The 24,654-nt window shown below is 41.4% G+C and overlaps 1 protein-coding gene across 1 annotated transcript; it reads right to left on the bottom strand.

The window, feature by feature from the left end:
- Nucleotides 1-19,953: 19,953 nt before the first annotated feature.
- On the bottom strand, nucleotides 19,954-21,650 carry LOC103972875 (uncharacterized). The gene has a single exon (XM_009387255.3). The coding sequence runs from the start codon at nucleotides 21,565-21,567 to the stop codon at nucleotides 20,275-20,277; it is 1,293 nt and encodes a 430-aa protein (XP_009385530.2). The 5' UTR covers nucleotides 21,568-21,650; the 3' UTR covers nucleotides 19,954-20,274.
- Nucleotides 21,651-24,654: the final 3,004 nt, after the last annotated feature.

Here is a 24,654-nt window from a genome sequence, read left to right as displayed (position 1 = left end):
GCACAAGACAAGAGAAGCAAAAAATTACAAATGTACACATCGCAAAAAGGGGCAAAACTTATTAGCTTGCTCATCTCAAAAGCAAGAAATGCTATCTTGTAATCTCAAGCAAATGTGCTATCTTGCCTATCTCAAGAAGCAAAACTTGCAACTTGCACATTGCAATAGGAAGCAAGAATCATGAGCTTACATAAGAAAGCTATCTTGCATTTGCTTTCAAAATTTTTACTAGCTTGTATGTAGTAAAACTTGCATATCGTAAAAATTGCTAGCTTTTAGTTTAAAGAGAAGCAAACAGTTGCTATCTAAAGATGCTAAACATACTAAACTTGCACTTTGCAACGGAAGCAAAATTGCAAACTCAAACATTGCAAAGGAAGCAAAATTTGATAGCTTGCAACTTGTATATTTGAAGCAAGAGTTGCTTTTTGAACATCTCAAAACTGCTAGCTTGCATTTATAAAATGTTGTAAAATGTTGTGAAGTAGGACTTGCTATCTTACTATCTTGCATATCTAAAACTTGATAGCTTGTATATTCTAATGTGATATAGTACTTGCTAAATTTTTGCTAGCTTACATGATGTAGCATTTGCTAAATTTTTAAGCTTACAAATTGCATGATGATAAGTTGAATTCTAATGTGATAATATCAAAATACTTGATATTATGTTTTTCATGCAATAAGTTGAATTCATATCTCTCAAACACATAGAAAGTGACACTTCTCCTTTTTGTTGATGACAAAGGGGGAGAAGTATGATCATGTCATGCATGATGACGTATTACAAATATTCATGATGAATATTTGCAATGACTTGAATTCGACTTGAATTCAAGGTTCTATCAATATGACATATTGATAGGGGGAGTTTGTTCAAACTCCGGGAGTTAAGGTTAACTCCGTCATCAAGTGGTTGTCATCATCAAAAAGGGGGAGATTGTTGAATCTCGTATTTTGATGATGAAACCACTTGATATGTGTTTATGATTTAATCTATGTTTTGAGTGATGCAGGATACTTCGATCAAGATGAGATAATTAACGTAGGAAAATCATGATACGCTAGAGGAATATGTTAGAAGATTGGACGTCGGGCCGGTGGATCGGTCGACGTATCGACAGAAGACTTCGGGCCGTGGATCCGGGCATCGAGCCAAGAAGAGCAGGTATTGCATCAAGGATATCGGAGTTACGGAGTCAACTGGCCGATTGGGCAATAGGCCGCAAGAGAGGACGATGCGTCGAAGAATTAGACGAAGCGTCGAGGGACCAATGACATACCAGACAACTTGATTGCTTAGGAGTAATTATTGCTAGTCATAGGTGCCCAGTAAGCCAATCACGTGAGTGATGGTACGTGTGACTTGATACATAATCTTTTTGCTTATTATATTTTAGCGTGTATCACTTTATAACTATTGCATAAATGCATATATATATTATGATGTCCTTGGATTTTTGCAATGGGAATCGGATCGTGATGAGATCACGATAATGAGATCGATTCACCTTTAAACACATATCCTAAATAATCCCGGTCATAGGTTACTCGAGAGGGACATCGTGATAACCGGACAGACTGATGTGATGTATACCCGTCCATATGATGGATGCAGTTGGTCTCATAGCTGCTCGTGTAGGGACACTAGGGATATAGTACAAGTGCTCATTGGAGAATGAGTTCACTAATTGATCCACCTACGGAATGCTGGATGGTTGATGATGCCTTATTGTCAGACAGCGATTCCGTAGTCCTAGTGGTGTATTTGGTCCTTAGATTTGAGACACCAAGGATGTCCTGTATGAGTGCTCCACTCTTTGATACCAGACTTATAGGTTTGGCTGTCCCAGATCTAGTACAGCTGGTCATTGGGAGTGGTAGTCGACCTTACGAGGGCTATTGAGTGTCGATAGAGGATCATCCACTCTCGCCGTCATGAGAGGAATATCCCATGTGTTCTTGCTCAGACAAATCCTTGACTAGGGTCATTCGGGTTGAGAGAGAAAGAGTACTCCGGGAGAATCCGATTAGAGCGAGACTCGAGTAGAAACTATATGGGTCTGACAGCACCATGCTCGATATACGGTCTCTGGGATATTAGATGGATGAGGGACTATAGGTACACGGTAACTGAGGACAGACAGGTCTAATGGATTGGATTCCCCTGTATCGTCTAGGGACTACGGCGTAGTGGCCTAGTACATCCGTAGTCGATGAGTCGAGTGAATTATTACAGAGATAATAATTCACTGAGTTAGAAGGAGTTCTAACAGGTATGACTCACGGCCAGCTCGATATTGGGCCTAGAGGGTCACACACATATGGTAGGCATTGCGATGAGTAGAGGTTCGGATATTAGATATTCGACGGAGCCTTTGTCTTATTGGATGCAGATCCAATACCCACTAGGGGAGGACCCATTAGGGTTTGATAGGGGACCTCTATAAATAGGAGGGATTCAGAGCCTCATAGGCTAGAGTCTTTGCTTGCCTTTCCTATTCTCCTCTCCCTCTCCACCTCAAAGCAGGCTTGGAGTTTTGAGGAGCGTCGTCGCAACCCTGCTGTGTGGATCACCGCTAGAGAGGAGGACGTTTGACCTCCTTCACCCTCTCCTAAGGATCTGCAAGGAAACAGGGATATACGATCTCCCTAGGTAACACAATCTACTCTATACGCAGTATTAAGTTTCGCGGATTTTGCGCACCAATCTTCGCACGACGACGAACATCTTTTTGGGAATCGGGGATTTTATTTTCTTGTATTCCCGCTGCGCATATGATGTCGTCCCCAAGATTTCCCAACACTGGTATCAGAGCCAGGTTGTTCGTGCGAATGATTGGTTTTGAACTGCGTGTGTTGTGTTTAGGAAGAATTTTGACGTCAAAATCGTTGACGCAAAAACAAAGAAGGGTAGCAACAATTGCTGCCCTCGATCTACGTGCGTGCAGCGCAGCCGAAGGCAGGCAGCACAGGGGCTGCGTCTGCAGCAACCGGCCGACGGCTTGCTTGCAGCGGGCTTGCGTCCGGCGGGACTGGCAGCCCGCGGGCAGAGGTGCCTGCGGCCTCTTCTCCCATGGGGTGAGGAGCGGTAGGGCAGCGTCGCCTGCCGCCGCTGCTCCCGCGGGCGAAACCCCCCCGTAGGGGCGGCCGCCCGTCGGGACAGCACCGCCTGCGGGCGATGCCCCGCAGGCAGAACCGTCCGCAGAGGCGGCGGCGCCCGTAGGGGCGCCAACCTGCAGGGGCAGCACTGCTGGCAGAATCGCCCGCAGGGGCGCCCACCTGCAGCGGCAGCGCCGCCAGCGGGCGGCACGCCTACATGCGAGGGCAACGCCCTGCCCCGCCGCACAGGCCGCCGCCAGCAGGGTGGCGGCGGCAGGAGTAGTAAGAGGGAATTAGGGTTTTCTGGGCAAAAGATAGTTTTGCCCCTAGGAATTTGAGAAATTTCTGTTTCTGTCTGTTGTCCAAATTACGAAAATACCCCTATAAATTCAGAAATTCCTTTCATGTCCCTGATTTCATAAAATATTAATTAATTAAAAGGTTTAGTTGATTATTATTTTTATTATTATCTAGTAGTCTTACATGATGATGATTATTTATACATGTGATGTATGATGTGTGGACGGATGATCATGGACCGTGTGATGTGTGTACTTGTGATTATTATTATTGAGGTCTGCAAGCCTCCATTATATTTCTCGTTTATTGTTGGGCCTGCATGCCTATGATTAAGTTATAATCACATGAGGAGGCGCAGCGGGAGCGTGGATGCGATAGCAGGACCCACAAGATGGACGATCGTGATGCATGAAGATGCATCAAGATGTCGACAGAACCGACGAGGACGAGATGGACGATCACAGGGCATGGAGATGCACCGTTGCACACATAGATCTTGATGTGAGTGATTAGGCCTACTGGCTCGGGCCTAATCATATTAGGTTGTGGTCCATGATAATCTAGTGTGATTGCTTATACACATACTAGATATGTATATATATTTGCATGCGATGTAGATATATATTAAATATGTATATGTGTGATATGTCATATTAGGAGACCAAATCATAGAAACATCTCTCGATAATATTAAGTCGGTAAACGTGAGGCAATTAGATTGACCCACGTGACCTTCCATCGTTATAAGTAGGAACCGATTCCCGGTGTAGGTTGAGTTGGTCGAGTCCCTCGAGACTCACCTATATCGCGATTCGCTATCTTGCTTACGACATAGAGATGTCACCGGTGACCTGAGGGCATGGTATGCTTGGTCGAGTCCCTCGAGGGTATATCATCAAATCAGACTCATCTTGTAACGAATGTGTTGACTTAACCGAGCATCATGGTTGGTCGAGTCCCTCGAGGCCATGGTGATTCGGAGGCCGAACAGGACGGGAATCACAAGGAGTTGTGATCGGCAAGAGTTGCCTACCTTTTAGGCTTAGTGTGATTGGTCGAGTCCCTCGAGGTTACACTAAGACGCTGATTGGATCCTGATCCCCACTAGAAGTCTGCCGGAGACTTCCGTTTCATGTGCTGAGGGTGTCGCGTGACTCGTTAGTAAAATAGTGGGAGCATATTAAGATAGAAGTCCATATCTTGATAGTTTATTTCTTGCAAAATCTGCATGTTATTCATTTCTGTTGCATCTTTATTTTCAAAAAATGTCGCTTTCAAATCCCTTACGTGGCATACTTGATGTCAACCGCCTCACTGGTCCAAATTATACGGATTGGCTCCGTAACTTGAGAATTGTTCTCACAGCGGAGAAAATCGTGTACGTCCTTGATACAGTGATGCCTACGCCCGAAGAAGGGGCAAACGAGGATGAGATCGCTCGATACGTGAAGTACATTGATGACTCCACTCTTGCTTAGTGCTATATGTTGGGCTCTATGACTCTTGAGTTACAGAGACAACATAAAAAGATGGATGCCAGATCCATTTTCCTACATGTCCGTAAATTGTTTGAGGAATAGGGAAGGACTCAGCGATATGAGATATCCAAGAGCCTCTTCTGCGCTAGGATGACTGAGGGGACACCGGTTCAGAACCATGTCCTAAAGATGATTGAGTGGATAGAGAAACTCATGTTAGGATCGGAGCGGCACTAAGAGGGGGGGGTGAATTAGTGCAGCGGATTAAAACTTCGATTTTAACAAAATCTTTCGTACGATAAGAACGGAACTTGAAAAGTTTAACTTGAAAGCGTATTCTTAAAGTTGCGCAGCAAGGGTAATAAGGAACTAAAGCAGTAAGAAGATTTGCAGTAATGTAAATGACAATAATAAAATGCAAACCAGAGATTACGCCGATTTTTAGAGTGGTTCGGTCAAATGACCTACTCCACTTGCGATGCCCCTCTTCGATGAGGCTCCCACCTTCCACTAGCAAATCTCTTGAAATGGAAGGGTAAACACCCCTCTTACAACCTTTTACAAGCAGCTCAACCTCTTACAAATTTTCAATAAGAAAGGAGGAGGAGAACTCTCTAGCAAATTGAAAACAAGACTTGCTAAGACTTTCTAAGACTTTTCTCTCAATCAAAATGCTTCTCAAAAGTTGTAACCTCAGTTGAGATTTGAGGGGTATTTATAGGCCTCAAGAAGATTCAAATTTTGGGCTCCAAAATTTGAATTCTCTTAGGGTTCCCGGTGCTGGAGGTGCCACCGCCCAGCCAGGCGGTGCCACCGCCCAGCGCTCGGGTGTTGGACGGTGCAACCGCCCAGCCAAGGAGGTGTCACTGCCCAGCTCTCGGGTGCTGGGCGGTGCCACCGCCTGGCACTCCGATTTCACTGGTTTGGCTTAATTTAAGCCCAAACCATATCTGACTTTGGGCCCAGTTGGCCCCTAACCAGGATATAGGATTATCTCTTAATCCTAATCCTAATTACAAGTGAACTACATAACAAAAACACATCCTAAGCAAGCTTTCGACCGCGAACGTCAAGTCTTGTTTCGGCGAGCTTTCCAACGAGCTTCTTCCGACGAACTCCCATCAAGCTCCCGATCTTGTGATGACTTTAACGAGTAGCCGAGCCTTCTCGGTGATCTCCGTGAACCTCTGACGATCTCTTCGGCGAACTTCCGAAAATTCCGATAGGTTCCCGATTTCTTCTCGGTTGGTTCCGGCAGCATCTCCGACGATTCTTCGGACTCTTAAACGTCCATCGATCTTGACTCCGGTATTCTTGCTTTGTGTTTTCTGGTTATCGTAGTTAATCCTGCACACTTAACTCAATAATATGGATTAGATCAATTAACCCATCAATTGATTTCATCATCAAAATCCGAGATTCAACAATCTCCCCCTTTTTTATGATGACAATCAATTGATGACGGAGTTAAACATAACTCCCCCTATCTATATGCCATATTATGAGAAGATGAAAACACTTGAATTTCATCCATTGAATTCAAGCATAAACCGATAAGTTCTAACCGTAGAGCTTATCGTTATTCTCATTAAGCAATAGTAAATACGAAACTTCGATGAAAATCATAAGTCAAATGATATGGGACAATTTTTACTACGATAGGAGATAAAGATTTTCAACATGAATTTCATGATATCGATGTAAGGCATGCTTTCAATATGATCAATCAATCTTGTGATATTCTCAAGGATTTTGCAATGCATATAAGACATTCATATCACACAAGCTTTTGCAATTCATATAAGTCATGCTATTAAAATGATACAAGTCATCACTTTTCTCCCCCTTTGTCATCAACAAAAAGGGAATGAGACTTGAAGCACATAATTTATCATACAAAGATTTTATCATTGATCATACATCACTCATCTATATTATCATTGATCATACAAAGATTTTATCATTGATCATACATCACTCATCTATATTATCATTGATCATACAAAGATTTTATCATTCAAAATTAAGTATGCTAAAATATTTACGCAGAGTTCATCTTAAAGGAAAATTTAGCATTCATCCATATTATCAAATCTCTTCTTTTTATAAATAACAAAAATTGTAGATGTACAAAGAAGAGATTGGGATAAGAAAAAAAAAAAAAAAATTTAAGTAGTAACTCCAATAAGTCAAGATCATAATTCGAAAACAAATCCATTCAAATTCAATTCGTCAACTTGAAACTCATAATCAAGCCATCAAAATCAATTTCGAGATTCAAAATATCATAAAATCATTAATCTTGATCAGATGGAAGCGGTGTTTGACTCAAGATAGGATAAGATAATTTAACAAGTCACCGAGGAACGAAGAGAGAATGAAAAACTTTACGGAAAATCCATTCAAACAAGTTTATTCTTAGGGACAATTTAACATACCTAATTCCCTTCTAATGAATTCAAATTGGTCTTCATTCAAAGCTTTTGTAAATATATCTGCTAATTGATGCTTTGTGTCAATGAATTCTAGAACAACATCATTGTTAAGGACATGATCGCGTATGAAATGATGCCTAACGTCGATGTGCTTAGTTCTAGAGTGCTGAATTGGATTTTTAGTAAGACATATGGCACTAGTATTATCACATTTTATGGGAATGTTTTTAAAGTGAATTCCATAGTCTTCTAATGTATTTTTCATCCAAATGACTTGTGCACAACATGCACTTGCAGCAATGTATTCGGCTTCCGCCGTAGATAGTGCAACTGAATTTTGTTTCTTGGAAGTCCAAGAAACAAGTGCATGTCCTAAAAATTGGCATGTTCCGGATGTACTTTTTCTATCTATCCTGCATCCGCCAAAATCGGCATCTGCATAAGCTATTAGATCGAATTTTTCAGATTTTGGATACCACAATCCTAAATTTAGAGTTCCTTTAAGATACCTAAATATTCTTTTAACACTCTTTAGATGAGATAATTTATGATTAGATTGAAACCTAGCGCAAAGTCCTACACTAAACATAATATCTGGTCTAGTCGCGGTGAGGTAGAGTAGACTACCTATCATTCCCCTATATGTTTTTTGATCGAAATTGTCACTATTTTCATCCATATCTAACTTAGTCGCAGTACTCATAGGGGTGTTTATTGCTTTTGAATTATCCATGTTAAATCGTTTTAACAATTCTAATGTATATTTGGATTGGTTAAGAAATATACCATCATTAAGTTGTTTGATTTGTAATCCTAAAAAGAAAGTCAATTCACCCATTAAACTCATTTCAAATTCATGACTCATACATTTGGCAAATGATTCACATAGTGATTCATCCGAAGAGCCAAAAATAATATCGTCAACATAAATTTACACAATAAGAAAATTATTTTTGAAATGTTTAATAAACAATGTAGTATCAACCTTGCCTTTGGTAAAATTATTTAAAGTAAGAAAGGAACTAAGCCTTTCATACCAAGTTCTAGGAGCTTGTTTCAAGCCATAGAGAGCTTTAGTAAATTTGAATACATGATTAGGAAGAAGAGAATTTTCAAATCCGGGAGGTTGTTCGACATATACTTCTTCGGAAATAAAACCATTCAAGAAAGCACTTTTAACATCCATTTGAAATAGTTTAAAATTATTACTACTAGCATAGGCAAGGAGCATCCTTATGGCTTCTAATCGAGCCACGGGAGCGAAGGTTTATTCGTAATCGATACCTTCTTCTTGGTTGAAACCTTTGGCCACTAATCTAGCCTTGTTTCTAACCACGATACCATTTTCGTCTTGCTTGTTTCTAAAGACCCACTTAGTACCTATGACTAAGTGGTCACTTGGTCTAGGAACAAGCTTCCATACCTCATTCCTCTCAAATTGGTTCAATTCTCCTTGCATTGCAATGACCCAAAAATCATCTTTTAAGGCTTCGTCAATGCATTTAGGTTCAATTTGAGAAAGGAAAGCGGCGTTAGCACAAAAATTCTTGAAAGAAGAACGAGTTTGAACCCCTTTTGTTGTATCTCCTATAATTAGCTCCTTTGGATGAGCATCTACATACTTCCATTCTTTGGGTAAAGAAATTTCGGAAGAAGATGCATTCAAATGGCTATTTTGAGGAGGGGGTTCGTTTAAATTCAAATTATCAAAACCAAGATCATCATCAAAATCATTTTTCTTTAAATCAGAAATTTCATTAAAAACTACATGAATAGACTCTTCTATTACTAAGGTCCTTTTGTTAAAGACACGAAAGGCCTTAGAAACGGAGGAGTAACCAAGAAAAATACCTTCATCGGATTTAGCATCAAATTTACCTAGGGCATCCTTTTCATTTAAAATGAAGCATTTACAACCGAAAACTTTAAAATAAGAAATATTTGGTTTTTTGTTATTCCATAATTCATAGGGAGTTTTTGATAGAGATGGTCTTATTAGGACCCTATTCATGATGTAACAAGCCGTATTTACGGCTTTGGCCCAAAAATATTTGGGTAAACTATGTTCATTTAACATAGTTCTTGCCATTTCTTGTAGGTTTCTATTTTTCCTTTCAACTACTCCATTTTGTTGAGGATTTCTTGGAGTTGAGAAGTTATGATTGTACCCATTTACTTCGTAAAAAATTTGAAAGTCACGATTTTGGAATTCACCACCGTGATCACTCCGAATTGATGAAATCATGAAGCCTTTTTCGTTTTGAGTGAGTTTACAAAACTTAGAGAAACACTTGAAGCAATCACTTTTGTGAGCTAAGAAATACGTCCAAGTGTATCTAGAGTAGTCATCCACAATCACAAAAGCATATTTGCTTCCACCTAGACTTGTTGTATCAATTGGTCCAAATAAGTCCAAATGGATCAATTGTAATGGTCTAGTGGTGCTAATTTGATTTTTTGGTTTGAAGCTTGTTTTTATTTGTTTGCCTAGTTGACATGCATCGCATACCTTATCCTTAATAAACTTCATATTCGGAATCCCTCGTACTAATTCTTGAGATGAGATTTTAGATATTGTTTTCATGCTTGCATGACCTAATCTCCTATGCCAAAGCCAAGCATCATTATTTACGGCGGAGAAACACATTTCATTACCTAGTTCATCAAGATTGATGGTATAGACATTATTTTATTTTAAAGCAATCATAGTCATGTTATGATTTGGTTTTTCAATAATGCACATATTTGATTCAAATCTAACGATATAACCTTTATCGCATAGTTGACTAATACATAAGAGATTGTGTTTCAATCCATCAACTAGTAAAACATCATCAATGGAAAAACTAAATTTGTTACCAATAGTTCCCTTGCCAATGATTTTGCCTTTGTTGTTGTCTCCGAAGGTGACGTACCCTTCTTCTTTGCTAGTGAGCATAGAGAAATGAGATGGATCTCCAGTCATATGTCTTGAGCATCCACTATCGAGATACTATCTCTTGCTCCTAGCTTGTGGGTTTGTCTACAAAAGAGGATGATTTTTAGGTACCCATTTGATTTTGGGTGCCTCAAAAATTGACCCACTAATTTTGTTATTTATTATTGAATCCTTTATAGTTCCTTTAGGAACCCATATTAATTTTCGTGAACTAATTTTCCTAAATGGACATTTGTAGGCAATATGTCCGGATTTGCAACAGAAGTTGCATTTCATATAAGAGGAAACATATAATGTAGGTCCTTTTATGAAAGTGGTAGGATTTTGATGTAATCCTTTTACAAATCCAATTCCATTTCTATTTGCGATGTGACCCTTGTGTGTAAGGATCATATCTAATCCTTTACTACCAACCTTAAACTTGTTTAAGGTTTCTTTAAGAAGCAAATTTTCATTTTTTATTGCTTCTAAATGCTCACACTTAGAGCATGGAGGAATTTGAAGATTCTCAAACTTATCTTGTAGCAAAGCATGCTCTTTCTTTAAGATACTTAACTTCTTGCTAACAATTCTACATTCATCAAATAATTCATGAAAAGCGATAGAGAGTTCTTCAAAAGATAAATCTTCATTAAATAAATCACATACCTCTTCTCCTAAAGCCATTAGCGCGTAATGAGCAACTTGCTCGATGTTGGACTCCTCTTCTTCGGACGCGCTTGAATCATCCCATGTTGCCTTGAGCGCCTTCTTCTTTGATGTTCTCTTTTTGGCTTGAGGACAATCGTTCTTGTAGTGTCCCGGTTTTTTGCATTCATAGCAAATCACTTAGTCCTTTTTTTGTTCAAATTTGTTTTTAAATTTGTTCTTTCTTAAGTATTTCTTAAATTTTTGAGTCAAAAGTGCAATGTCATTGTCACTGTCCTCATCACTTGATGTTCCTTTCAAGTGGTCTTCTTGTGATTTGAGTGCCATATCCTTCCTGTTCTTTGGAAGGGGGTTCTCGAGCTCGTCATGAGCTTGACATGTCATTTCGTAGGTCATTAGAGACCCAATGAGTTCTTCAAGAGGGAATGCTTTAAGGTCTTTGGCCTCTTGAATGGCCGTAACTTTTGGATCCCAACTTTTAGGGAGGGATCTTAAGATTTTAGTTAATAGTTCAAAGTTAGTAAAATCTTTACCAAGAGCTTTGAGTCCATTGATGACATCCGTAAACCGGGTGTACATGTCTCCGATGGACTCACTTGGTTTCATTCGGAAAAGTTCGTAAGAGTGCACAAGGATGTTGATTTTGGACTCTTTCACTCGGCTAGTGCCTTCATGAGTGACCTCAAGAGTTCTCCAAATATCAAAAGCCGAATCACACATTGAAACACGATTAAATTCGTTTTTGTCTAATGCACAAAACAAGGCATTCATAGCCTTTGCATTTAAAGCAAAAACCTTCTTCTCCGATTCATTCCATTCGCTCATCGGAAGAGAAGATTTTTGAAATCCATTCTCAACAATAGACCAAAGCTCAAAGTCCATAGAAATGAGGAAGATCCTCATGTGAGTCTTCCAATATGTGTAATCCGACCCATTAAACAAAGGTGGTTGTGCAATAGAGTGGCCCTCTTGCATGCCGGAGTAAGCCATCTCTCTTGGGTATTAAACCAAATATGAGAGATAACCTCGCTCTGATACCACTTGTTAGGATCGGAGCGGCACTAAGAGGGGGGGGTGAATTAGTGCAGCGGATTAAAACTTCGATTTTAACAAAATCTTTCGTACGATAAGAACGGAACTTGAAAAGTTTAACTTGAAAGCGTATTCTTAAAGTTGCGCAGCAAGGGTAATAAGGAACTAAAGAAGTAAGAAGATTTGCAGTAATGTAAATGACAATAATAAAATGCAAACCAGAGATTACGCTGATTTTTAGAGTGGTTCGGTCAAATGACCTACTCCACTTGCGATGCCCCTCTTCGATGAGGCTCCCACCTTCCACTAGCAAATCTCTTGAAATGGAAGGGTAAACACCCCTCTTACAACCTTTTACAAGCAGCTCAACCTCTTACAAATTTTCAATAAGAAAGGAGGAGGAGAACTCTCTAGCAAATTGAAAACAAGACTTGCTAAGACTTTCTAAGACTTTTCTCTCAATCAAAATGCTTCTCAAAAGTTGTAACCTCAGCTGAGATTTGAGGGGTATTTATAGGCCTCAAGAGGATTCAAATTTTGGGCTCCAAAATTTGAATTCTCTTAGGGTTCCCGGTACTGGAGGTGCCACCGCCCAGCCAGGCGGTGCCACCGCCCAGCGCTCGGGTGCTGGACGGTGCAACCGCCCAGCTCTCGGGTGCTGGGCGGTGCCACCGCACCGCCTGGCACTCTGATTTCACTGGTTTGGCTTAATTTAAGCCCAAACCATATCTGACTTTGGGCCCAGTTGGCCCCTAACCAGGATATAGGATTATCTCTTAATCCTAATCCTAATTACAAGTGAACTACATAACAAAAACACATCCTAAGCAAGCTTTCAACCGCGAACGTCAAGTCTTGTTTCGGCGAGCTTTCCGACGAGCTTCTTCCGACGGACTCCCATCAAGCTCCCGATCTTGTGATGACTTTAACGAGTAGCCGAGCCTTCTCGGTGATCTCCGTGAACCTCCGACGATCTCTTCGGCGAACTTCCGAAAATTCCGATAGGTTCCCGATTTCTTCTCGGTTGGTTCCGGCAGCATCTCCGACGATTCTTCGGACTCTTAAACGTCCATCGATCTTGACTCCGGTATTCTTGCTTTGTGTTTTCTGGTTATCGTAGTTAATCCTGCACACTTAACTCAATAATATGGATTAGATCAATTAACCCATCAATTGATTTCATCATCAAAATCCGAGATTCAACAACTCATAGGTCTAGGAATGGTCCTAGAGGATAACTTGTGTGTGGACATTGTGCTTCAGTCCCTACCAGATTCCTTTTCATAGTTCATAATGAATTTTAATATGAACAAGCTTGAGGTGACTCTCCCAGAGCTCCTCAATATGTTGAGGGAGGCAGAGAGTACTATTAAGAAAGAGAAGCCAGTTCTCTACACTGGTGAGACCAAAAAGAAAAGGAAAGCAAAAGGTCCCTTAAGAAGGGAAAGGGCAAGGGCAAACCAGGTAAAGCAAAGGTTGCTAAGAAAGACCCAACAAAGGACAAAGGCCAGTGCTTCCACTGTGGTAAAGATGGGCACTGGAAGAGAAACTGCAAAGAGTACCTTGTAGAAAGGGCGAAATAGAAGGTTGGAGAAGCTTCAGGTACATTCATGATCAATCTCCAATTGTCAGATTTTTATGATAGTGCATTGGTATTAGATACCAGTATTGCTTATCACATCTACAATTTATTGTAAATTTTAGCAAAGCCGAGGGGAGATTGGCGAGAGGAATATTGCATAAAGGTTTGTTTATGCAAGACACTACTCCGCATATCATGAATGTAAGTGTCTAAGAGGAAACGAGATGAGATGAACATTGCATATCTGTGGCATTGTAGGCTAGGTCACATCCATGAAAGAAGGATTCAAAAGTTGCTAAATGATGGATATCTAGATCCATTCGACTATGTGTCATATGCAACTTGCGAGCCTTGCCTTCGTGAAAAACTGACCAACTCTCCATTTAGTGGAAATAGGAGAGAGAGCCACTGAGTTGTTGGAACTCATACATAGTGATATATGTGGACCCATGTCAACTCATGCCATTGGAGGTTACTCCTACTTCATTACATTTACTGATGATTTCTCAAGGTATGGATATGTGTACTTAATGAAGTACAAGTCCGAGGCCTTTGAGAAATTCAGAGAGTATAAGAATGAGGTGGAGAACCAGACTGGAAAGAGTATCAAAACTCTTCGATCAGATCGAGGAGGTGAGTACTTAAGTACAGAGTTTACTCAGTTCCTCAAGGACCATGGGATATTATCCCAATGGACACCTCCTTATACACCTCAACTCAATGGTGTCTCTGAAAGGAGAAATCGTATGCTATTAGATATGGTATGGTCCATGATGAGTTTCACTAACCTACCCATCTCATTCTAGGGATATGCCCTAGAGATCGCAGCTTACCTTCTGAACAGAGTTCCAACTAAGTCAGTAGTATCTACACCATATGAGATATGGAAAGGGAAGAACCTTGATATTAAGGTTGTTAAGATTTGGGACTGCCCTGCCCACGTTAAAAGACACAACCCCGATAAGTTAGAATCAAGGACAAAGCGATGCAAATTTGTGGGATACCCCAAGGAAACATGTGGGTATTATTTCTATCATCTCGAGGACCAAAAGGTCTTTGTAGCTAAGAGAGCAATGTTCCTTGAGAAGGAACACATTCTTGGCGGAGACAGTGGGAGAATGATAGAGTTGAGCGAGGTTGGAGAACCAAGCTCAAGCACCACTCTACAGCCCGAGTCTGTTCAGGTACCTAATACACAAGTTTCAACTTTACGTAGGTCTGATAGAGTATCCCATCCTCCTGAAGGATATGTGGGACATATTAGAGGAGAGAATGTTGAGGATATTGATCCTCAGACCTACGAGGAGGCTATTATGAGTATAGACTCTGGGAAGTGGCAAGAAGCCATGAATTCTGAGATGGATTCTATGTACTCCAATAAGGTTTGGAACCTAGTTGATGCGCCCGAAGGTATTGTACCCATCGGTTGCAAGTGGATCTTTAAGAAAAAGATCGGAGTAGATGGAAAGGTAGAGACCTATAAAGAAAGGCTAGTGACTAAGGGGTATTGTTAAAGGTAAGGTGTTGACTATGACGAAACCTTCTCACCCGTAGCAATGCTAAAATCCATTAGAATTCTATTAGCTATTGCAGCACACTATGATTATGAGATCTGGCAGATGGATGTGAAAATCGCATTCCTCAATGGGAACCTCGAGGAGGAGGTGTATATGATGCAACCTGAGGGATTCGTGTCTAAAAACTACCCAGATAAGGTGTGTAGGTTGCTTAGATCCATTTATGGACTAAAGCAAGCTTCCCGAAGTTGGAACATAAGATTTGATGAGGCAATCAGATCTTATGACTTCGTTAAGAACGAAGATGAGCCTTGTGTGTACAGGAAGGTAAGTGGGAGCGCTATCACCTTTTTGGTGTTATATGTGGATGACATCCTCATCATTGGGAACGACGTAGGAATGCTATCCACAGTAAAGGCTTGGTTATTTAGACACTTCTCCATGAAGGACTTAGGGGAAGCATCCTATATCTTGGGGATTAGAATCTATAAAGATAGATCCAAGAGGATGCTTGGCTTGTCCCAGTCCAGGTACATAGAAACCATTGTCAAAAGGTTTGGCATGGAAAATTCCAAGAGAGGTTTCATACCGATGAGACATAGGATATGGCTTTCTACGAGTATGTCCCCAAAGACTCCAGAAGAAAGGGCGAACATGAATATGATACCTTATGCCTCAGCAATAGGGTCTATCATGTTTGCCATGCTATGTACTAGGCCTGATATAGCGCATGCTCTAAGTGTCACGAGCAAGTATCAGGCGGATCCAGGCTTGGAGCACTGGAAAGCAGTAAAGTGTATCCTTAAGTACTTGAGAAGGACTAAGGATCTTTTACTAGTATATGGAGGTAATAGCCTTAAGGTTGAAGGCTACACTGACTCAAGTTTTCAGTCTGATGTCGATGATAGCAAGTCGAATTCAGGGTATGTGTACACCTTGAATGGAGGAGCAGTGTGCTGGAAGAGTTCCAAACAAGATACCACTACTGACTCGACCACAGAGGTGGAGTACATTGCTGCATCAAATGCAGCAAAGGAGGGAGTATGGGTGAAGAAGTTCATCACAGATTTGGGAGTCGTGCTAAGTAGCGAGGAGCCGACTTCCTTATATTGCGATAATTATGGGGCGATTACTCAAATAAGGGAACTCGGGTCTCATCAGAAGTGTTCTGAGGAGGTTCCAGCTTATATCAAAGGGATCGTAACCCGAGAAGATGTAGCAGTGGAAAGAGTTTCATCCGAAGGTAACATTGCAGATCCACTGACAAAGCCGTTGTCTCAGATTGTCTTTGAGCATCACAGGGGTCTGATGGGGATCAGACACATAGGTGATTGGCTTTAGGTCAAGTGGGAGATTGCTAGTCATAGGTGCCCAGCAAGCCAATCACGTGAGTGATGGCACGTGTGACTTGATACATAATCTTTTTGCTTATTATATTTTAGCGTGTATCACTTTATAACTATTGCATAAATGCATATATATATTGTGATGTCCTTGGATTTGTTCAATGGGAATCGGATCGTGATGAGATCACGATAATGAGATCAATACACCTTTAAATACGTATCCTAAATAATCCCGGTCATAGGTTACTCGAGAGGGACATCGTGATAACCGGACAGACTGGTGTGTTGTATACCCGTCCATATGATGGATGCAGTTGATCTCAAAGCTGCTCGTGTAGGGACACTAGGGATACAATACAGGTGCTTATTAGAGAATGAGTTCACTGATTGATCCGCTTACGGAATGCTGGATGGTTGATGATGCCTTATTGTCAGACAGCGATTCCGTAGTCCTAGTGGTGTATCTGGTCCTTAGACTTGAGACACCAAGGATGTCCTGTATGAGTGCTCCACTCTTTGATACCAGACTTATAGGTTTGGCTGTCCCAGATCTAGTACAGCTGGTCATTGGGAGTGGTAGTCGACCTTACGAGGGCTATTGAGTGTCGATAGAGGATCATCCACTCTCAGCGTCATGAGAGGAATATCCCATGTGTTCTTGCTCAAACAAATCCCTGGCCAGGGTCATTTGGGTTGAGAGAGAAAGAGTTCTCTGGGAGAATCCGATTAGAGCGAGACTCGAGTAGAAACCGTATGGGTCTGATAGCACCATGCTCGATATACGATCTCTGGGATACTAGATGGATGAGGGACTATAGGTACACGGTAACTGAGGACAGACAGGTCCAATGGATTGGATTCCCCTGTATCGTTTGGGGACTACGGCGTAGTGGCCTAGTACGTCCGTAGTCGATGAGTCGAGTGAATTATTACAGAGATAATAATTCACTGAGTTAGAAGGAGTTCTGACAGGTATGACTCACGGCCAGCTCGATATTGGGCCTAGAGGGTCACACACATATGGTAGGCATTGCGATGAGTAGAGGTTCGGATATGAGATATCCGACGGAGCCTTTGTCTTATTAGATGCAGATCCAATACCCACTAGGGGAGGACCCATTAGGGTTTGACAGGGGACCTCTATAAATAGGAGGGATTCAGAGCATCATAGGCTAGAGTCTTTGCTTGCCTTTCCTATTCTCCTCTCCCTCTCCACCTTAGAGCAGGCCTGGAGTTTTGAGGAGCATCGTCGCAACCCTACTGTGTGGATCACCGCTAGAGAGGAGGACGCTTGACCTCCTTCACCCTCTCCTAAGGATCTGCAAAGAAACAGGGATATATGATCTCCCTAGGTAACACAATCTACTCTATACGTAGTTTTAAGTTTCGCGGATTTTGCGTAGCAATCTTCGCACGACGACGAACATCTTTTTGGGAATCGGGGATTTTGTTTTCTTGTATTTCCGCTACGCATATGATGTCGCCCCCAAGATTTCCCAACAATTATCTAGATCGAAGTTTTGCTTTACTTATGCAGGATTAACTATGATAGCTTGAAGACATAAAGCAAGTCTACCGGAGTCAAGTTCGATGGGTGTTCGAGAGTCTGCCGAGAATCCGAAAATTCGTCGGAAGTGTTGCCGGAACCAACCAAGAAGGAATCGGGGACTTACCGAAGTTTTCGGAAGTCCGCCGGAGATATCATCAGAGGTTCGCAGAGATCACCGAGAAGGTTCGGCTACTTGCCAAAGACTCGCTGAACTCGCCACAAGACCGGGAGCTTGCTAGGAGTCCGTTGGAAGAAATCCGAGAGTGTATCGGAAGTCCGCCGGAAGTTTGCCGGAAAGCTCATCGGAAGGAAATTCGACGTTGCCTGTTAAAACTTGCTTAGGACTATGTCTTAATTTCATAGTTTGTATGTAATTAGGGTTATGATTAAGGGTTAATCCTATAACCCGGTTAGGGGCCAATTGGGCCCAAGTTCGGACTGGTTTGGGCCAAGTTTGGAGCCCAACCAATGAGCTAAAATAGTCTAGGCAGTGGCACCGCCAAACTAGGTGGTGGCACTGCTTAGAACCCGAGAGTTCCGATGGTGGCACCGCCAGCAAACTACTGGACTAGGCGATGGCACCGCCAGTACACTGTTAGTGTCAGACACTGACAAGCGGTGGCACCGCTAGCACCGGGAAACCCAAAAGCAATTTAAATTTGTAGTCCAAATTTGAATCCTCTTAGGGCTTATAAATACCCCTCAATTCTCAGCAGAGAACACAACCTTTGAGCAGTTAGAGAATGAGATAAAGCCTTAGCAAAATCTTTAGCAAGTCTTGTTTTCAATAGCTTAAGTGTTCACCTCCCTCTTTCTCTTTGAATATCTGTAAGAGTGTGAACCACTTGTAAAAGGTTATAAAAGAGGTATTTGTCCTTTCCCTTCAAGGTGATTTGCTAGGGAAAGTTGGGAGCCTCATCGAAGAAGGCTTCATAAGTGGATGTAGGTCATTTTGACCGAACCACTTTAAATTGGTGTGTTCCTTGAATGTGTGAGTGTTTACCTTTCTTAAACCGTTATTTACATAGTAGCAAGCTTTCGATTTTTATCTTCTCACTTTACTCGAGCTACTTTCACCAAGTCATTCATTGTCGAATCGAAATCTCTATGCATTTACGAAATCGTTTTCAAACTTACGAGTTTTAATCCGCTACACTAATTCACCCCCCCCTTAATGCCGCTCCAATCCTAACAATGTTATCTTCTCGCAACATCCGATCTTTTTTGCGCAATGTCCGATCTTCTTGGCGCGATACCTGAATTCACGGCACGAAACCTTATGCCAATACGTAGATCGTTCCTCCGGCCCGATGTCCAATCTTCTAATATGTTTGCTCCGGCCCAACATCCGATTTCTTCTACGTCAATCAATTTACCTTTTTTGATTGACGTTAGTCCTGCGTCACTTAAATATACATTAGATCACAAATACTATCAATTGGTTTTATCATCAAAATTTAAGATTCAACACTTACTTATTGTGAAAGATATGAATAAAATTTAAAAAATTTAAAATTCAACACTTTCACTTATATATTATGAAAGACATGAATAAAATATGAGATTCAACACTTATATATTGTGAAAGACGTGATCGATTAGGAGAATGGTGACACCATTGGCGACCATCACCAAAGGCATCATGATCATTATCTTTTTCGCTTCTTTTTCACTTTATAGATTGTTTATTTTGAAATAGCTAATACGTCTAAGTAAAACTACTCATATTCCTTTTTGAATATCTGTCACACAATCTCCTGTTTTCAACTTTAGTTTCAAATTAATTTATGATGGTGAGGAATAATAGTGAATGAATACAACAGCGATCTCGATCATGATTGGATTAAAATAATTATAGTGATAAGACAAACTCAAACGATACTATCGACCATCAGGTGGATGAATGATCTCCATATAAATATATATATATATATATATATATATATATATATATATATATATATATATATATATATATATATATATATATATATGTGTGTGCGCGTGTTAAATTAGTACCCAGTAATGAAATTCATTTGGGTTATAAAACCATTTAAACATAAAATGAGACACATTTGTACAATAATTGACCATCAAAATAGCGCATCACTTATCATCACTCCCAAGCTTTCATCTATCAACATTCAATACCAACCAACTCCAACCCTGGAGCACTTCTTTATGCACTAGGAACTAAGCTTCTCTCCAGCCCCAATGGCTGCTTTTTGTCCCTTCTTCCCTTAATGAAGCCAGAAGAATAAAAATGCGTGACACGAGATGAAACCACACGGAACAAAGACCATAACGTACGTGTCACATGACGTTCTTTGTTCGTCTGGTTCGCGCATCACCAGAGCGTGGACCCCCACAACACCTCGGCCAGCGCGGTGGCCGCCTCAGCCTCCGAGGCGGCGGCCTCCCTCACCCTTGCCACCACCTCCCTCTTTATCTCCCGCTTCTCCCGCTGCCGCAGTCCCTCCCCGACCTCCACCTGCACCGCCCACCGCGACACGCAGCTCGCGAACGGCCGCGCCTCCAGGAATTGCCGCTCCTCCTCCCCCACTCCCCGCCCCCGCCGCAGCTGGCCAACCGGTACCGCTCCTCGGCCACCGCCATCCATCTCGATGAGGGCGTCGCCCAGGTCTGATCTCTGTAGCGCCGTCAGCCGTTTGATTAGCCCCTCCGCAATCATTGCGTCGATGGCCTCTTTCCGGCCGAAGTAGCCGATCTCTAGCGCCCAGTCCAGTGCTAGAATCCGCACCTCGACGGCGACGCTTCCGCCAAGGAGGCCAACGAGCCGGGGGATCTGTCCTCGGGCGTGGAGCTCGTCCACCAGCGGACTCCGAATGGCCCTGATTAGCCCGTTGAGCGCACGGAGCGCGGTGGCCGACGCGGAGGCGGAGGACATGGAGACAAGGGCGCCCACCGTGGGGCCCATGAGGACTGGGCCCACGAAGACGGCCTTGTTAAAGCGGACGAGGGCGAGCACGGCCGTGGCCGCGCACTCGCGGACCCGCTTCGGCGCTGCCACGTCGGCGAGGGCAGACTCCACGGCGGCGAAGGCCCCGGAGCGGAGGAGCACGTCCTGCAGGCCGCGGTCGAAGCCCTGTGAGATGCGCGCCTGTAGGGCGCGCACCAGCGCCTCCCCCTCCTCCTCCTCCTCCTCCTCCACTTCCTCGCCACGGGCGACAAAGGGGGAGATAGAACGGAGGGCAGAGACGAGGCGGTCGGCGCTCTCCCGGTCGATCCACGACTGGATCTCGGCGCCTATCGACCCGGCCACGCGCGAGATCTCGTGGCTGTGGCTAGATCTCAGCCATCGGATCGATCCAAGTATCCCACCGTTACCACCACAACTTCGCCCACACTCGCCGTCGTCGCGGCACGAGGGGGAGCGGATCGAAGACGCGAGACATCTGAGGCGGTTGAGGAGATCAGACAGGTTGGTGAGTTGGGGGTCGCCGGACAGGAGGTCACACGAGCCGCTCTGGAGTTGGAGGAGGGCCTTCATTGAAGGGGAATCACATCCGTCGTCGCCCTTCTCGGCGGCGCCAACGGGGTTAGCCTCGATCTCCTTGGAGGCCTTCTTGAGGGCCTCAAGGGCCTTCAGCAACTCACACTTCTGCCTTCCCCCCTCCATTCCAGGAACAGAGGAGGAAGCTCACACAGCACTCCCCGTCTCTCAATGTCAATTTCTGGACCTCTTAGGATTATTTGTTTACTTATTTCAGAACTACCAGTCTTTGACCAACCACAATAACACGCGATACGATAAGCGATGACGTCATTTGTGAATGACCACCTACAGGTACAAATGAGTAAATAAATAGAGCATATAGAATCAATATGAATATACATGAGAATGACGAGGGTATTAAATTTGATACGAGGTACATCCATCATAGTAGCCACTACTTTAATTGAATCGAGTCTAATATGTGAATAGGTTCGACTCGTGTGCTTGGAACGGCAGAAAAATGTGGGGAAAAAATATATAACAAGTGGGTTCACAGTCATGGCTCAACGTGGGACCAAGTGCAAGGGGCGAATGACAGGCAGCATTATTAGGGTAAGAGATGGAGGACCAGGTCGGAGGCGGGGACGCTTTAAGCGACACGTGGATTGATTGGATATGCTACTCGGACTTGGCTTTCTCGTCTCACTTACCTGCCCGGTGATTGGAGATGCCACCTGTGGGTTCCATTGATGCACTCCGTTCCCCTGCAGGTTGGCGAAGAAAACATTTGTCTTTTATCTCGTCAAAATGGTACAGTTTCCAGAAAAGAGATGGACTCGGCTATCACAAGTAGTGATTCCTAAGATATTACTTAATCCAATCTTGATCAATCTTTAAAAAAAAATTAATTAATTTAAATTAAATTTTATTCATGTGGCTTTGGTATTATGTTGGAAATTTAATCATGATAAATTTTAGTTAAACGCAATCAACATTAACATATATTAAGACATGTACTAATTCAATTCAAAATTTTAAATTTTTATGTTATGAACTTGACCTAATAAATATAGCATGACTTCTTTAACTCTTACTGATATGAGATTATCGTTTTAATCTATTCCTCTTTATCTTAGGCACATAAATATTTTAAGCTTTTTGAGGTTTTAGAGACAAACACTGTTAGCAACGCTGGCAGCAACAAGTTGTGCTTGGTCCACACAGTCGTCCTGCTTCACTCTCAACCGTAGCTACAATCTTATGTAGGTAATGAGCCCAAAAAGAACTCATGAGTCAAAAGTTATATAGACTTCACATTCAATGGATAATAAAATAAATCTAGGTTTATTTTTTATTAGTATCTATTTTTAGAGAATGAGTTCGTTTGATAATAAGAAATTAACAAGAATATTTAAAATTAAAGATGGATTTCTTTATATACAACCCTATGTATCTGAAGGTTTCTGATTCATGGAAAGAGAAAATTAATTAGATATTATTTTCTTCTCATATATCTACAGTTATTTTGAAAGAGATTTTCAGTAGACCAGAGTTAAATCAGCATAGAGTATGGCTGTATTTTATTTTTTATTACATAATGAAAATTTGGGTTTTCTTCATGGGCAAATAATATGAAACTATTTTATGTGCATTTTTTTTTTGGATACGTACATATTGTAAATGATTATCTTGATTTTTTTTTTGGTACAGAGCATATTACTTATAATTAATGAGACCCACAAACTTAATGCTATGTATTGATGAGTCTGAGTTAATATTCGGATGATAACAATTTAATTTAAAGACCTAAGGGTTCAAAAATCTATAGTGATATAAAATTATTCTTTTCGTCCATCTCTTTTATCTTACACATATAATATTTTTAACTTTAAATATTTTGATACAAATTTAGTTGGTCCGATAAATATGAAATTTTCCTATAAGTAGATATGTAAATATCACAGAACATCACAAGAGGCCCAATCAACCATGATAGAAAAGATTCATTGGCCAACTAATCTCAATCTAGATTAGAATGGGAAGAAGATGCCAGCAGTCATAGTAACTCCCAGTTTGCCGAAAAATCAGGAGAAATCTTTGAATGCTCAAGACACAGATTATGGCTCGGTGCAGAGCCCAGTTTTATGGAGTGTGGAATCACATGGAAAGTTAAAGAAGATAAAAGACCGAACAAACAGAGAAACACACATTCCCTCTCACTTCCGCATCAATCTGTTTTTTGTTACTATCTATCGTTAGAGGATTACCTCGTAAATACTTTTTATTTCCCCCTCAGCTTTGACGGTGGTGATTTTCTTAGGATGAAGAAACTACTTTAAAATTAAAAAAAAACATCCTTGATATCAAGGATTAAAGAACAAATGAGAAAGTCTACACAAGATTACCTGGCTAATCCTTGTTTACATTCACCGAAAAAAAAATTCATATCTTCATTATATTAAAAAAAACAAATATAAGAAATACCTCTCTTGAGTTAATCATCTCTAGATTAGGAGTAACCAAGACCTTGAAATATATAATATTTTATAAAATAAACTAATCATAATTCACTATCTACATTTTTTTGCATTTAAATTTTTATAATTTTAACTAGTTTTAATTTAATTGCGACTCACAAAAATACTTACCTATTCTCATAATTTTGAACGTCAGTAGAAGATCCTATTCTGTTGAGATTGCCTATGAGCAAGGAGGATAAAACCACCTACTAAAGAGTGCATCACGTAAGTACGAAAGTAACTTTTATGACCTCAACCTTGTCCTCGAAAGAGAACCTTCTTATAACACTAGGATAAATTCTCAAAATATTTACTATAAAAAAGTTGAAATTTCTTTTACATTGTTGCACACAGAAAAAAGCTCTAGGCCAGTCCATTATATATCTACGACGACCATGTCGTTTTGAGAGAATCAATAGATAGTCTTACTTACGCAAGGCTCAAGGACGCAATATACGTTAGTCACTGATTTGTTTGAACATGCAACACAACTTGTAAGTCACTGATTTGTCGCTTGAGAAGTGTTCGCTATATTCACTCACGAAGATCCAGTTTGCACCCAACCCATCACTTGTGTTTCTTTTGATGTCCACTTGATATTAAGGGAACAAAAAATAGGTTAAAAAAAAAACGAGATGAAGGTTTCTACTTTTTTTTTTCAAATCATGGCTCATCTCCTGAGCTACCATCTATCATGTTCTTTAAGATTTTTGGCCAGTTGTATTCATGTGATTCTCTGTAGTATTCGAAA

Source organism: Musa acuminata, chromosome BXJ3-8 (genome assembly GCF_036884655.1).
Source record: "Musa acuminata AAA Group cultivar baxijiao chromosome BXJ3-8, Cavendish_Baxijiao_AAA, whole genome shotgun sequence".
NCBI classification, from domain to species: Eukaryota; Viridiplantae; Streptophyta; class Magnoliopsida; order Zingiberales; family Musaceae; genus Musa; species Musa acuminata.
The sequence above is the reverse complement of the archived record's forward strand: the minus strand, read 5'-3'. Positions and strand labels throughout refer to the sequence as shown.

What these genes read in the sequence shown, in the direction of transcription:
- LOC103972875 (XM_009387255.3), bottom strand. Translation starts at nt 21,567, where the DNA reads ATGGAGGGGGGAAGGCAGAAGTGTGAGTTGCTGAAGGCCCTTGAGGCC.